The sequence below is a fragment of the Panthera uncia genome, chromosome F2 (assembly GCF_023721935.1).
Source record: "Panthera uncia isolate 11264 chromosome F2, Puncia_PCG_1.0, whole genome shotgun sequence".
NCBI classification, from domain to species: Eukaryota; Metazoa; Chordata; class Mammalia; order Carnivora; family Felidae; genus Panthera; species Panthera uncia.
Window position 1 is genome coordinate 8,622,765 of NC_064812.1, and position 16,117 is coordinate 8,638,881.

A 16,117-nucleotide genomic window follows, 5' to 3' on the forward strand; every position below is an offset into this window, starting at 1 on the left:
AGGGGGGATCTTGGAACATACCCCCCTGGTGGGGAAGGGGGGCCGCTATGCTATATGCCAGATTCTAAGTGCCGTTATTTAACTTAAGCCACCCTGCTACTTTCTGGGAGCTGGAATTGTACCCATTTCACAGACGAGCAAACTGAGGCTACGAGGCCAGAGAACTTGGCGGGGACTGCAGAGCTAGTACATGATGATTCTGCCCCCAGCTCCCGGTGACCTTTCACTTGTCTCTGGGGGGGTTTCCTCCGAATTCCTTCTGGGGAGAGCGGGTGGGAAAGGAGGAAGCGGTTCAGTGAACGGGGCTGGCAGCGGGTGCTGTGGCCTGGAGCCCCGTTGTTGGCCCTGAGTGGGGGAGGTGTTTAGCAGAAGGAGACGTGTCCTGGCCTAATTCCCTGTCCTGAGGGTTGGCTGTCTGTGCTTCTCGGAGACAGGGATGGCGGTACCACACATCCATCGTCATGCAAGGTGGGGCTGGAGGACTGGAGGCCGGACTGCTGGGCTCCCACCCACTGTGTCCTGGGTGTCCTTGCCCTGTCCCCGTCTGCCAAAGGACCGCCTTGGCCCTTTCCAATCTGACGCTCTGTTTAGGGGCTTTCCAGGCGGTGGTGGAGACCGGCAGGGCCTGGCGTCCAGCCCTCGGCCTCAAGCCCGGGGAGGACCCTGCAAAACCAAGCGGGACCTCGGGGAGCCCGAGGGGAGTGACCCCTGCGTGTGGGCTCCCGGTGGCTCCTGGCAGGGGGAGGCGGGTGGGGGCACCGGCCAGAGCACTCCAAACCAGGCCACCTCCTCCCGACCCCTACCCGTCCCTCCCTCCTGTCGAAGAACATCTCGATCACCTGCAAAGCAGCATGTGCTGGAACTGCTCTCCTGAATGAGCCGTGTGGTCTGGATGCTGTGGATTTGAACCCTGAGAAGAAACGGTTTCAGGAAGAAGGTGGTGGAGAGGTAATTGTGGGCATCAGAGGCTTCTGCCTCCCCGCCACCCCGCCTGCCACTGGCTTTGTGCCGTTTTAGGACAGTCCCTCGACCCCTGGGGCTTTGGCTTCCCCCTTGGTAAAGCGAAGGTGGTGACAGTGGTGGCCGTTGGGGGGGACCCTGTGACTCTAGGAGAGCGTAGCCTCGTGGAGGGACAGGGCAGCCATGCCTGGGCCTAGGCGGGGAGCAGGACTGCGAGCTCGGTGGGGCAGGGCTGGGTCTGTTTGTTCACGACCGGGTCCCCAACTTGTCACACAATAGGGCCTCGTCGGGGGAACTGTTACAGGTACGGTCACACTTTGCTCGGTGCTGGGCACACAAGAACCTACAGGAAGCAACCTCTGAATGCGTCACTGTTTCAAACTGTGCTTCCTGGAGCTCAGATGGTGTTTGAGGGTGGGCATGGGGGGCATGGGGCGGTGGAGGCCCGCGGTGGGCTGGGGGAGGACAGGGGGGCGGCTGGGGGGCGTCAGGCCCTTTCCCTGGCTTTATCCAAAGCGCACGTCAGCTTTTCTGTTGTTGTTGCTCTTTGCTAGATCTCTTTTTCCATATTGAGCTTCCTTATACAATTTCTTCTAGACAAACGGGTTCTGGAAGAAAAGTGGGAAAAGTTTTTTGGGCTCAGGCAAAGGAGAATTGGGTGAAGGCTGGCCCTGGACTGGCCCAAGTCAGCAGAATTGGGCTGAAAGCAGTCAGCTGTCTCTCTGCCCCTGGTAGGCTGAGCCTGGCACGAGTGGTGTTAGAAGCTTCCTCTGCTTTATCCAGTCTCCCTGCAGACTTCAGAGTCCCAGGGCACTTATGGATGTTCCTTGGTCTAGACCAGGGTGTCTCAGCCTCAGCGCTATTGACAGGCGGGGCCGGATAATCGGGCTGCAGGGGCCGTCCTGTGCACTGGAGAATGATCGGTAGAGGACCTGGCCCGTCCCCATAAGATTCCAGTACCATCTCCCCGTCGTGACCATCGAAAATGTCTCTGGACGTTGCTAAATGCCCCCCGGGGGACAGAACTGCCCGTTTTTCTCGCGAAACACCGCGATAGTTCTTAGTGGCCCCACCTGAGCCTCCCCACGACCCCCAAGGGCTCTCAAGAGCAGTAATTCTGAAACACTCGATATTTAAGAGACCGGCCGGTTTTCGACCTGCCGCCTCACATGGGCTGGGAAGCTGAGTTGCAGGAAGGAGGAGGAGGTGTGGGGTAAAAGAGGTTTCACCAGGAGCACAGTTCGGAACCCGTGCAGGCTGGGATCAAACTCTCTTCTGTTCTGGGAGAGAATGAGGGAGCCGGTGGAGGCTGAGATGCCGATGTGATCGCAGCATCTGGAAGCCAAGAACCGACCAGGCTGGACGGAACTATGGCATATGCTCGAGGCCGTATAAATGGAGGCTTGTTTAAAGTCACTTCACCCTTGCGGTTCAGCGATGATTTAAGAGTGAATTTAAATGCAGACATTACCGTTAAGCTGCATAAAACCTGTTCGTGTATTCCGCGGGGGAGTTGTGGTCCAACTTTGGGAACGAGATCGGTTAGGCTCCCTGTCCTGGGAGCCCACAGGTGGGGGGCTGCTCTGCCTGAAGGAGCCCCTCACACTCTCAGCGTGACAGGCCGGCGTTGCCAGAGCCCTGGGCTTCTGGAAGGCTCCTTAGGCTGTGTAGGCGAGGTGTCCCACGGGCCAGGGTCTCGGGACCATGAACGCGCTGAATTAGCAAGGCCGACAGACCTCTGCTTTTCATGCCTCCTGCCTCCGAGCTGGCAGCTGTCCAGGAATGCTCACAAATATAAAACCGACTTTGTTTTCAGAATGTTCTGGAGAATAGACTCCAAAGGCTGCATAAAGGCATTCTTGTGGGGCTGGTTATCTACTGGGGAAAATCGTGCTGGGGCCCCAGACCAGAGCATCCCAGGGGATCCGCCCACGGAATGCCATGTGTTGGCACGGGGGTGGGGGGGGTGGTGGTGGTGCAGGGTGGCCCCGGTGCTGTTGACAGCTGACCTCTGAGAGGTGCTTCACAATGAGACTCTCCGTGGGTTCTAGGAGCCGGGGGTTCAGAGGATTTAATAGGTGTGCGCTCTCTCTCTGGCCCTTACACCTCTGGGGTGTGGGGCACTTGGGGGGCCAGGGCCCCACCCTGGAAAGTAGCAACATGAGGGCTTCGGTCAGGCTGGTTTCCACCAGCTTTCCCGATTCTGGAGGTCTGGGCTGTGACCTGGGGGCCCTCCGACTGTCCTCCGTCACTTATACCTTCTCCCACCTCCCCCCGCCTCTGCCCGCAGCACCTGAACACATTCTGGCTTCTTTGTGCCTCGCCCTGGTGTTGGGGGCACCTCGTTCTTCTAGTCTGATTACGGAGCTCCAAGAGTAAATGCTTATACCGCCCGCTTCCAGGTTAAGTTCCCAGAAGTAGGCTCGGTACGCGTCACCACCCAAAGTTGGCTCCCCAGGGAGTCCATTGTGGTGGCTTTCCACCATGCAGGACTCTGCCCCTGCCCCTGCCTAGCTCTGCGGAGGTCACCTGCCCATGTTAGAGCCAGGCAGCGACCTTCCCTGGCCCACCCTTCCTGCCCCCCTGCCCCCACCCTTCCTTCCATCCTGTTGCCCCCACCCCTGCTCCCCATCCCTGCTCTCACCCCCTCCCCCTGCCCCCTCACCCCCCCTGCTCCCCATCCTGCTTCTCCCATCCCTGTTCTCACCCTTCATCCCCCTCACCCCTGCCCTTCCCCCTGCCCCTACCACCGCTGCTCCCCATCCCTGTTCTCCCTCTCCCCCTTCCCCCTCACCCCACCCCTATTCCCCCACCCCTGCCCCCACCCTTTCCTCCATCCTTTTCCTCCCACCCCTGCTCCCCATCCCTGCTCTCATCCCCTCCCCCTGCCCCCTCACCCCACCCCTGCTCACCCATCCTGCTTCCTGCATCCCTGTCGTCACCCTTCATCCCCCTCACCCCTGCCTCTCACCCTGCTCCCACCACCCCTGCTCCCCATCCCTGCTCTCACCCCTCCCCCTCCCCCCACACCTGCTCTCCCACCCCTGTCCCACTCTGCTCTCCTTTTCCCCCCACCCCTGCTCCTCATCCTTACTGTCATCCCCTCTCCCTCCCCCTTCCCCCCACCCCACACCTGTTCTCCAATCCCCACTCTCACCTTCCATCCCCTCACCTTCTGCCTCCCTAACCTACACTCCCACCCCCTCTTGCCCACCCCCTGCTACCTTGAAAGTGCTCCCCCCGCCCCAGAATCCCCCTGAATGTTCAGTCCCATCAGACCCCTTGAGCTGGAGGTATTCCCCGGCCTGGCCCTGTCCTCGCCAGCACGAAGCAGAGAGCCCCGCACACAGGTGGGCGTGGTGATGTCTGTCTGGCCACCCCCTCTTTGGGGCTATTCTGAGGATGGAGGGGGATGAAGCTCAGGCCGAGCTTGCAAACGGGGAGCCTCCTGGGACTTTCTCTCTTTTCGGCCGTCAACCTGGGGCTGCCTGACTTCGGAATCGGTGAGGGGTGCCCTCTAAAATGCGGCACCTGGTTGTTTATTTTTGCTTTTGTTGCCCTGGCCTGAAGCGGCACCCCCCAGATATCGCTTAGACCGACGTCAAAGAGCCGACTGCTCACACCTTCTGAAGCGGCATAGGCCACACGGTCGATGACGTTGTAATAACTGTGTAGGGTGACCAGGCCTGTCGTGATCCTTTGCTAACGTACCCAGTTACTCTGTTGTATACCTGAAATGAATGTCAATTACCATAAGAAGAAGAAAAAAAGGCCGTGAGGAATGCCCTGGGTGTGGGGGTTGGGAGGGGGGATTGCACGTGAAGACCCGGCTTTGAATGGCAGTCCGTCCATTTTGTCAGAAAGGTAGTTGCGTCCGTGGGCCTTGGTTTCCTGCTCCAGGAAATCCGAATCCGTGGCCCGGGAGGCGAGAGTGGCATGGGCCATTGGGTTTGGGGTCTTGGGACTGTGATGGGCGTACAGGAGGTAAGAGCTGCAGAACGGGGTTCATTCCCCGGCCTCGGATTTGCTTCCTTCCGGGAAACATCTCAGCAGGAAGTGCTGACCCCACACCCTTTGTTCCTTTGCAGGCAGGTGACAGCAGGAACATGTCTCGGGAGCTGCAGGATGTGGACCTCGCCGAGGTGAAGCCTTTGGTGGAGAAAGGGGAGGTGAGTGGAGGCGCTCCTGGCTACCTCCCCTGACACGCACACCCATTCGTATACTCAGAATACAAACACACACGCGTGTGCGCAGGGGCCCACGTGCGTATGCACTTACACGTGTCCAAGAACGCAAAAGCCCAGATCCACCTTGTCCTTTCGGTCAAACCTTTCGCGTCGAGGAGTCCTCCCTGTTGGAGACGGAGGCCCTTGCCGTCCAGCGTGGACTGGAAAAGGCTTTACGTTTGCACAGTTGACGCTGTACTTTAAACTACATTCACATCCTTGTCCTTACGGAGCTGTGTAGCTGCCTGTGATGGTACATCTTTTTATTTTTTTCTATTTTTAAAAATGATTTTTTTTTAACGTATGTTCATTTTTGAGAGAGAGGGAGACAGAGTGCAAGGGGGGAGGGACAAAGAGAGAGGGAGGCACAGACTCGGAAGCGGGCTCCAGGCTCCGAGCTGTCGGCACAGGGCCCGACGCGGGACTCGAACTCACGGACCGCGAGATCACGACCTGGGCCGAAGCCGGACGCTTAACCGACGGAGCCACCCAGGCGCCCTGCAGCCACTCAGCTTTACAGTAACACTGTGAAAGCAGCCATAGACAATGTGTGAACAAATGGGCTTGTTGTATTCGAATAAAACTTTATTTACACAAATAGGGAGAGGGCCGTAATTTGCTGATCCATACTGTGTACTGTCCCTGCTCCAAATTCATTTCCTTTTCCACTTGAGTCTATGACAGAGTCTTAAAAAAACCACCCAACCGATGGTAGGGAATGCAAATACATATCGATATGTTCTTACTTCTCCCTTTTAAAAAGTCACGTGAAACAGTGTGTAGCGCACTTTGCTTTAGTCACTTAACGAACTACCTTGGAGACCTTTCCAACGTCAGTCCACAGAACCCTTTTCCCTTCCCGTTTCACAGCATCCCACCAGCTTTATTTGACCAGTGCCTTGTCTCGACGTGTGGGTCTTTCCAACCCTTTGCTGTCACCAGCAGCGCTGATGGGTATTTGCAACACTTGGACCTTGGATGTAGGTCGTTTATATGTGTGCAGCTACAACTCTAGGATAAGTTCTCAGACGTGGAATCTGTGGGTCCAAGGGTAAATGCATTTTTAAACACAGTGTTTCTGTTTTTCAGGCAGCCTAGTGGTGTCCTTGGAAAATTTTATTTTCATAACAAACACCTAAGAGGTTATCAACTGTGGGTTACCTGTCTATCTCTAAGCGAATATTTGCCTTTTCTTTCAAGGTTTCGATGGGGGTAAATCTTCCAACTCCTTAGACTGACTCAGCAAAGCATCTTTTGTTTTTAATTTTTTTTAATGTTTATTTATTTTTGAGAGAGAGAGAGAGAGAGAGAGAGAGGAAGGAAGGGGCAGAGAGAGAGGGAGACACAGAATCCGAAGCAGGCTTCAGGCTCTCAATGCTCAGCACAGAGCCCGATGCAAGGCTCGAACCCATGAACCATGAGATCACGATCTGAGTTAAAGTCAGCTTAACCGACTGAGCCACCCAGGCTCCCCTCAGCCAAGTGTTTTCAATTAGAATTGTTTTGGGAGGTTCTTCCTGATGGCTGTCCTCAATCTGGACGGCTGCTCTGTTGACCCTCTGAAGACTGGGGTTACACAGAATGGCTTTTCTCCTCCCTCCTACCAACACACACACGTACATAGAGTGGACGTCGGCCACCTTTGCTTCTGCCTGAAGTTACCAGCCTCCCTGGTGCTCTTTACCCGGCCCAGGGTGTGTGAAGCTATTTTAAGTCCCGACAGTCTGTTCTTCAAACCCCACTGTCCCGAGGGGTCTCCCTGCGTCTTTCCTTCCCCTCTTTTGCATTTCTCTCTGCTGGGCTGTCTTCTTTCCTGGTGCTCGGTGATGGGGTCTGGCTGGGGCTTAGTTTTCAGAGGATCCGTCTCTGGGCCGGAAGGAAAACTTGCCGGCCACGTCTCTTGGAGACGTTGGCCACGTGTCGCTCCACTTTCTCCTCGGAGTCACGTTTTCACTGATCCCCAAGGGACACGGACAGCCACGGAAGAAATTTAAGGACAGTGACAGGGTCAGGTTTGAGTTTAAAAGTGTAACGTGGTTGGAGACAGGGAGACGACTAGTTCATAGGAAACGGCATTCGTGTATCTCTCAGGCTCGGGGCCGGCTTAGACCTTCGCGTCTTTTTTCACCAAGGCTGTAGTCAGCAAGGAATCTGGGTAATGCGTCTCCTTTTCTGCCGGACTGCTATTCTTTGAGATGAAAAGAGAAGTGTCTCTTTGTAAGAAATTGGAGAGGCCCCACAGAGGAGGGAGGGTGGAAACAGACTCAGGGCTCGGACAGGCCCGTGTGTTCCAACATTGTTTTTGTCCCCTCCCTGGCGACTGACAAAACCGACCATCTCTCTTGTCTCTCCACAGACCATCACCGGCCTTCTGCAAGAGTTTGATGTTCAGGCAAGTAGAGGGAGTGGTCTCCCGTCCCCCTTCCCTGCTCTGCCTTTTCTGTTTCCTTCTTCTTTCCATTGGTTGAAGAGCGTTGTTCGGCCACGGGGGGCAGGGGAGGGGAGGAAGTTGCGTCAGCTGGTTCTCCACAGTCAGCTCCTTCTCCCCCGAAAGAAGCTGGTTTGAGTTCTGGCCCAGGAAGCAAGAGCCCGTCCCCCCCTCCGTGAAGGCCGGGAGGAGAGGCTGAGGTGTGGGACCTGTGCGGGAGGGAAATGGGGAGCAGTTGGGTGGGCTTGGGACCACGTGGGAAGCCGAGCAAAGGCTTGATGTTCTTGGCTCTGCTTGGGAAAGTGAACCCAGCCTTCTCTGTGGTTTACTGGCTCCATCGGCTCTCAGGGTTGGCGCAGGCACTGGGGGTGTGTCTGGAGTTTTGTCCAAGAACAAGTTTTTGGGAGAGGAGGCTGGCTGGTCTTGGCAGAGGGGAGGGTCAGAACCCCAGGAACTATAAGCCCTGGACTCATTATCTCAAGGCTGGCATGGGTCCCACGCTGTGGGGGACCCTGATGGGATGTGTCCTGGTCAGTGTTGGGTCAATAACACACCCTAAGTCTATTTTTTTTCCAATTTTGTGTGTGTGTGTGTGTGTGTGTGTGTGTTGAAATAGACATAACATTCAACACCATGACCATTTTTAAGTGTTTCGTGGCATTAAGGACGTTTATAATGTTGGGCGTCCATTGCCACCGTCCGTCTCCAGAACTCTTTCCACCTTGCAAAACTGGAAGCCTGCCCCCATTAAACACTAATTCCCCACCGAATCCTCCCCCCAGCCCCTGGCCACCGCCGTTGCATTAAGTGATGTCATACAGTGTTTGTCTTTTTGTGATTCGCTTATTTCACTTCACGTAACCGCTTCAAGGTTCGTCCGTGCTGTAGCACGTGTCAGATTTCCCTGCCGTTTCAAGGCTCTATAACATTCCATTTGGTTTATCGGTTCGTCTGTCAGTGGGCACTGGCTGCCTCCACCTTTTGGCTATGGTGCATAATGCTGGTATGAACGTGGGGTACACATACCTGCTCCGGAACAGATTTGCTTTCAGTTCTCTTGGGTACACGCTCCGAAGTGGAATTATTCGATCATGTGATTATCGTAGCTATTTCAAAGCTTGGGCATTGATTTGGAGAAGCCTGGAAAGCATAGTTTATGTGTTTCCTCTGAAGATAATTCCTTATATTTCTGTCCCCCTTGGTAGTTTGCAAAGCGCTGTTAGGTGCTCCGATCCCAAGGCACAGGTGGTTGGTAGAGCAGAGAACGGGACCTCTGGCCCCACCTGCCGGCCCAGGCCCACCCTCTAGCCTTGAAGGCGATGGTGTCCAGGCAATGGTTTCCCAGGAGGGGGCAGGCGAGGGTGCCGCGCCCTCCTGACATCAGCAAAGGGGTGACCGAGAAGGGAAGCCTCAGTGAGGGGCTGGGAGAGACAGGATAAGGTCTACCCACATGGTCCACCAGGCTGGGCCGGGCCCGCTCATTTAATCCCAGAGCTGTCCTGTGAGGTGGGAGCTTTTTTCTGATTGCCCATTCCTTTGTTCCTTTAACAAATGCCTGTTTTGTGCCTGGCATTGTCTTAGGCACTGGGGACACAGTGGGGAGCGTGACAGGCGGCGATCCTTGTTTTCAGGAACTTAAATTCCAAACTAATCGCTCAGCACTATTGAGCCCTGAATATATGCTAGGCGTCATTCTGAGTGCGTTGTGTGTTTTGCTCCTGGGGCAACTCATAACGATTCCTGTCTCCATTTTGCAGAAGGAGAACCCGGAGCACAGAGAGGTTAAGTAACTTGCCTGCAGTCTCAGGGGCAGAAAGGAAGAGGGCTGGGGTTTGATCTCAACCAATGTGTTTCCAGAGTGCACGTTTAAAACCACGGCTTCTGACTCCCCAGAACCGGGGGAAAGTAAACACACCAATGCCAATGCCAATGCCAGCTACTGTAGGGGTTTTGAGGACAATAGCTCGTGCTGCGGTCTTGGGTTGAGGGGGTCAGGGAAGGCTGTTGGAGGAGGTGACGTTGAACCTGAGACTGATAATGATACCTGGAGCCAGTCGCGTGACCAGGAGAAGATTAGGGACCGATCATCCCATGCAGAGGGATGGCCCTACATCACACGCAGGGCCCCCCACCCCCCACCCCTGCTTGGATTCCGAGCCTTCTGAGGGTGAGCTGAGCTCTTCGCTAAGCTAATAGGCTCAATCTTACGAGGGGATCACAATATTTGCGCTGAATCTGAGTGCTGAATGACACCCTTTCAAGGTTGTCTCCCAAAACGTTAACTTTGTATAAAACTATATTAATTTGGTTTGGGCTCCTAAACCTAGTTGACTCATGGTGTTTATGAAGGTTTCCTTCCACCTTCCAGCAGTCTCCAGAACCACGGGGCGGGGGTTACCGTGGGATTTTCCTCCGGAAGATGCATTGCACCGTGATGCCATCTGTCTCCTGACGGGTTACTGACCACAGGCGCAGAGGCGGGCGATGACAGAGCCTTGGTCAAGGGCGGCTGCGGGGCGGGCCAGCACAGGGACTCACCAGGATTCACACAGGGCTCTGGCAGGATGTCTCCTGCCTGCTGAGGACTTCGTGGTCCCCTGTTGAGCCAGGCCAGGGCCCGGGGCTTCCTCACGCTCTCTTGCTGATCCTTCAGGGACCTGTACCGTCATCCCTACTTGGCAGATGTGGAAACTGAGGCTTCCCGGTGACCAGCAGCTGTGCAGGGGCCCCACTGAACCAAGGCGGTCTGACCCTGACCGTTTTTCGTCAATTATTGCAGCGATAAACGTGGAAGGGCCCATCTGGGCTAGATTCCAGCATCGCTTTGCAATTCCTGTCGAGAAATAAAAAAAGAAAAGCCTGGCCCCGTAGATAATCTGAAGGATGCTTTGGGCTAACGTTTAGCCCATTGAAGGCAATGCGGGAGTCGGGAGTGGACGTGACTTAGCGGTGCCCCGCTGTCCTCTGTGCCTCTAGTTGGTCCCTCACTGCTCCTTGCGGTGGGGCCCCCCCCAGCCCGGCAGTTCCTTGGAAGTCAAGTGTAAGGAGTCTGAGCAGCCTTTCTGTGCGTGTCCGAAAGCGGCCAATGTTATTTCTTGAAAAATATTCGGCGCTTCAGCATTTTGACTAACTCAAGCAGATTCTTTGTTCTTTGTTCTTTTCCCGAAGCACAATTTCTCCCCCCACCCCGAATCCAAACACACACCGTCGCCCAGAGCTTAGCAGCAAGAAGCCGCTGGAGGGTCTGTTGCCCGAGCTGCTGGGCTGCCCGCCTCAGGAGAGGCCCAGCTGCCAGAGCGGTGGCCTCGTGGCCTTCTGTCTTCCTGGTGGCATCATCTCACGGTGGGCAGTTTGCTTTGGCGTGCGGGATGTTTTGGGGCAGGTTGATTGGTACCCGGGCATGTGAGGTTTTGCGACCTGCTCTTGGGACCCCACTTTACCTGTCTTTCCTGGAGACCCTCTGGGACCCTCGGAGCACGGGGCCGGGCGGGCACGGCTGAGGTGCCGTGACTGCAGGAAGGATGTAAGATGAGGTGACTCTGCAGAGAAGTTCCTGGCGTCAGGATCTAGGTAGCCGTGTTTGCAGATTTGGTGAGTGGGGTAGGTGGGAGTGTTTCGGGTTCCAGCTTACTTCCTTTGGCTGGAATCCTGGAATCCAAGGATATCAGGGCTGGCAGATGCTTTATGATCCAGCCCTTCCCTTTCTGCTCCAGGCAGGGAGGCTTGACGGAGGGCCACTGAGGAGGGGGGGGGGTGGGGGAGAGGGAGCCCACGCGTATCCGCACGCTGATTGTCTCAGGGCTTCCTTCCCAAGGTGGGAATGTTACCCTCTCCTGCAGATGAGAAATCAGTCTGGAGATGTTAAGAAGGGTCCTCGCCAAAGGGTGCTACCAAGATAACCCTCAGTTTTGGCCCATGTGACTCTGAGATCTGTGATAATCATGGGGGTCGTAATAGCTGACTTCCGGGCATTAACTGTACCCCAGAAACAGCGCTGGCCTCTTCTGCGTTGTCTCCTTCATCGTTCCATCAGCCCTTAGGAGAGGTGTTAGCACCACCTTATTTTATAGTGGAGGAGACGAGGCTCAGAGAAGGTTTAGGGCATCTGGCCCGGGTCACTGAGAACTGAGATAGATGATGAAGCCAAAGCCAGTCCCCCGGGGCCAGGAGTCAAGGTCCGTATAACCAGTAGGGGGAGGGGGGCGCAATCTGCCGCCCACTGACCCTCACTCCTCCCCTGAGACAGGAAACTCTCTGTGGCCCCAAATCGCCTCTCTTGTTGGCTTTGCTGTTTCTAATTCCTTCCACCTGGATCTTTAGTTATTCAGTTTGATTTGATTTGGTTTCCATGGGAATCTGTGTCTTTGTGCTCCCCAGGGGTCCCTGGGCAGGGAGCTGATGTCACCCACAGGGCCTCCGGGTGCAGGGCGTCGGGGGCTGGGGCACAGGAGGTGGTAGGCAGGGTCTGCTGGGGTCTGGCTCCCACTCTGGAGCCCAGTCTGATCCTGGGGTGGGGGGGGGGGGGGGGGGGGGCAGAAGTGATCCCCCCCCCCTTTTCTTGAAAGCAGAGCAGCTTCTGGGGAAAATGGAAACAGTGACCTTTTACTAATTTCTTTTCACACAGTTGCTTCTTGTTTTCATGCTCCCTGACTGAAGGCGGGCAGAACTCAGGCTTGGAAATCCTCAACCCACCGTTTCCCATCTCTGCCCTCCCCCGGCCCCACCTCCCAGCAAGGCCACTGGAGCTTAGAGCGAACCCTTAGTGACAGATGGCAAAGCGTTCATCTGGGTCACCGAGAAATGAGGCTTGCCTCTTCTTCTGCCCTCCTCTGCGGGTTTCCTGGGGGTGCCCTCCCGGGGGTGAGGGGTGGGAGAGGAGTGCCTCTCCCACCGAGCACCCGCATGGTGGGGCTTGGCTCTCCCCGGGTCTGTCCAGCCCAGGCTGTCAGGTTCACCGAGGGTAGATGCCCGTCTCCTGGTGTCACAGGCCTGGTGCACTGGACAGAAGCGGGTTCTGATCAGCTCTGTCTTTGCTAGTCGTGTGTCCTTGGCCAGTGGCCCGACCTCCCAGGGGCTTCCTCTTCCGATCTGTAATTTGGGGGAGTATCACCACCCCTGAGAGGGTGTTGTGAACATGAAATAAACACAGCATGGGACTCAGCACGCAAGCCTCCCTCTTCTGCTGGATGGATGGATGCTGGGCGCTCCTCCCTCTCTTTTCTCTGATCCGACAAAGACCCTTCCTCCTAATTCTTTCTTCCTTGGAGAATTGGTCTTCCCCGTGGGTTCCGGCTTCCCTCTGTATTCCCAGGCTGATGCCTGTCTTCCCGCAGCGGCCGGTCTCCTGACTCTGTAGCTTTGCTATGATGTGATGACAGCATTAAGGAAACCTGAGAAACGGGGTGTGGGGGGGCAGCCACGAGTTCCACTGGACGTCTTGGAGGTCTTGTCTTCTAGGGGCACCCGGCGTGCCTTCGGCAGCCCTGGGCTCGGCTGGGAATTAGGACCCGGCGGCCCAAGGGCTTGTCCTGAATCTTGACTCCGCAGCCTGCAGGTGTGTGTGCTGGGATGCACACAGAAGCTGGCTTTTTCCATTTGTGAAACAGCTGTCATGGCGTTTGCCCAGTAAACAGATGACTGTCCCTAGATGGAAATAGATAATGTATGTTTCTTCCACATGGGTGGCCCTCCCTGGCACCCTTCATCCTTTATCTGGTTCTTATTTAATGGGAAGGATAAGATAACAAGGATAAGGCATAGCCAGGCCTACCCCTTCCCCACTGTGGGCCCTGGAGATGAGCCAGGAAGACGGGGGGGGGGGGGGGGGGGAGGGGAGGGTATAATTTACAGAAAGGACGGTGATGGGGCGAGCCCTTGGCATTTTCTCTTGAGCCTCACTTGTCACGATTAGCCTTTCCTGCCCCAACAAAGCTTGAGTTCATGCTGCGTTTGACTAGCCAAAGAGTGCCCTCCGCCCTCGGCCACGCCTTGACCAAGATGTGCTAGACGGAGGGGAGGGGCAGCCCAGCGCCCCAGCTGACTTAGTGTCTGTCTCAGGGTGTCATCCCTTAGAGTCCAGAGCATTCAGCCTCTCCCCAGGGCCTGCTGGGAAGGAGGGGATTGGGGAGGGAGGTGGCGGCAGCTGGTCTCAGAGCTCCCCTGGATCACTCAACCCGTTGACTTAAGCCATTGGGACCCCTTGTGGCTTCACGCTGATTATCTCTGCGATGGGCATCCATAACAAGCAGCATCGAGAGAGTTTGCAAAACACTTCCCAGTGTGTCTAGTTCGGTTTTCGTCTTGGGAGCAGCTCCCTGAGCAGATAGACTTATTACTGCCCTCAGTTGACAGCCGAAGGGATTCCCAGACGAGTCTGGTCACTTGGCCAAGGGCACGTGCTGAATGTATCACTAGAATTAACATCCCTCCACAGATACTGCCCTAAACAAGGAGATGTGGCTTGTTGTCACTCATCTGGAAGACCTGTGAATGTCACCCGGTCCCAGACTCCTTCAGCCTCCTGCTCTGTCTTCCTGGGCATATGGTTTTTGTCCTCATGCTCCTAAGACGGCTGCTGCACCTCCAGGCATCGCATTCATATTCCAGGGAGGAAGCAGGTGGAAGGGTGAAGGGAAAAAAATCAAAAGGCCACGTTTGACTCTCAAAAAAACAACACAAAACAAAACCACTCTCCTCAAAACTCCAGCAAGTTCTGCTGACATGAGTCAGAAATGAGTCTCAGGACCACCCTTGGCTACAAGGGAGATGGGGGAGGAGAGAATTTTATCAGACGCATTGCTGGGAATTCTGTCGCAAAGGAGGGAATAACAGATGTTTAAGAGGCCAGCCAACACACTCAGCCGTGGCTTATAAAGCTCCAAAGCCAGGACTCAGCCGAAAAGACGGACCCTCTTGGAGGAACACTTCGTGGTAGGTGCTGTTTTCACCAGCTGCCATCTTGCGAGCAGTGTAGACGGCAGGGATAGGGTGGAGCTGGCCGGCAGGTGGGAAGTGGCTATGAAATGGCTCTTTGCGCGGGGGGTAGGTGCTCCAAATAAAGGAACGGTGCCCACAGAAGGGCCTGCCCGGCCCCGCGATGTTTGCGCTGAGGCCCTTCCAAGTCAGATACCCAGCAGGCCTGCTGCGTTATGGGGGCAGACACACGTTGCGGGAGGGGCAGGAGGAACCAGTGTTACTCCTCGATTCCACGTGCCAGTGTGTCCCCTGCGCGTGGCTGTGGACGGCTGGTCCCTGGAGATGCTGGGGAGACAGAAAGCCGTCTACGGTCACATCAGCGTGGGGGGTCGGGGGGAGCGGGGCTGGCTTAGAGAATCACAGTGCGCCTTCTGCACTAAAGGCTTCCTTTCTTCATGTAGCGCCGGGCACACAGGGTAAAACAGAAGTCAAAGAGCACAGGCTTTGGACCGTCTCGGGTTCGAATCCCGCCGTGCTCTTCCAGCTGTGTGACCTTGGACAGATAACTTGCCCTCTCTCGGCCCGTCTCCTCCTCTGTAAAATGCGGGCAGGTGTCACCCAGTGGAGGTGCTGCGTGCCTTCAGGGACGCAGCGCTCAAGGCAGGGCCTGGGTACAGCGGGAGGGCCGACTTGGTGACTCCTGGCCGCCCTGTGCCGTCTCTTCTACGCCGTGAGAGAGCGGCTTTTCCAGAGGAGGTGAGAGGAAAACTCTTGCGCCCTGGCTTTTCTCTGTTGCACGCTTCTGGCTGGATCTTGTCTGTGAGCGGGGACTTCTGAGATCTGGCTCTGAGGCGTGCAAGGGCTGAGGTTGGAGACCTGGCTGACGGAGGAACCGAGTGTGTGTATTTCCAGCCCCCGTCTTAGCCAGAGAGAGGACCCTTGACGAGCCCCAAGACGGGCGCCTTTCCGTATCCGGCGGGAGGTCAAGGAGTATCACGGTGCCTTCTCTTGGGGAGAACGTGGGGGATTGTGAGGTAGGTCCCTCCCTACGGGACGCTAGATAGTGATTCATCGCCACGGAGACAGAATGTTCCTTTGGGTCTAAAGAGGACAAAGGCCCGTGTTCGTGAGTGTTTGAATTCCTCCATCCAGTCTCAGGCTCAGTCTTGGCTTTGGCCAATGGAGAGAGACCACCAGGGCTGGCTCAGAGCTATGTGTGTGCGTGTGCAAGCACATGTGTGTGGATGTGTGCGCACAGGTGTGCATACATGGGGGCTTGTGCATATGTATGTGCACGTGTTTTGTGCATACATGCGCGTGCCTGTGTACATTATATGCGTGTGCGTGCATGCATGCATCTGTGGCTTAAGGAATGGGCACAGAAAAGATCGCACTTGGCCTTTCCTCTTCCTCCTGCCTGTGTGGGCTGGCGGACACAGAAGGGGAGGCCTGATGGGCCCAGCACCGGCACGAGGGCCCGGAAGACTCAGGTTCGGATCCTGGTTCTGCTATTACAAGCTGTGTGACCTTGAGGAAGTCTCCTCAATTTCTTCATCTGTGAAATGGGATAGATAGGCATAGCTGGGGG

General features: G+C 55.9%; 1 protein-coding gene across 2 annotated transcripts in view; it reads left to right on the plus strand.

Moving 5' to 3' along the window:
- The window catches only part of NDRG1 (N-myc downstream regulated 1), a 188,394-nt gene that overhangs the window by 142,883 nt on the left and 29,394 nt on the right, over positions 1-16,117 (plus strand). Inside the window, exons 2-3 of one of the 2 annotated variants that reach the window (XM_049633454.1) lie at positions 5,049-5,129; positions 7,543-7,578. The exons of the other annotated variant lie outside the window; for it this stretch is intronic. Of the exons in view, the coding sequence (XP_049489411.1) occupies positions 5,067-5,129; positions 7,543-7,578 (99 nt within the window). The 5' untranslated portion in view covers positions 5,049-5,066. The remainder of the gene's footprint in view (positions 1-5,048; positions 5,130-7,542; positions 7,579-16,117) is intronic. 2 annotated transcript variants of the gene reach the window in all.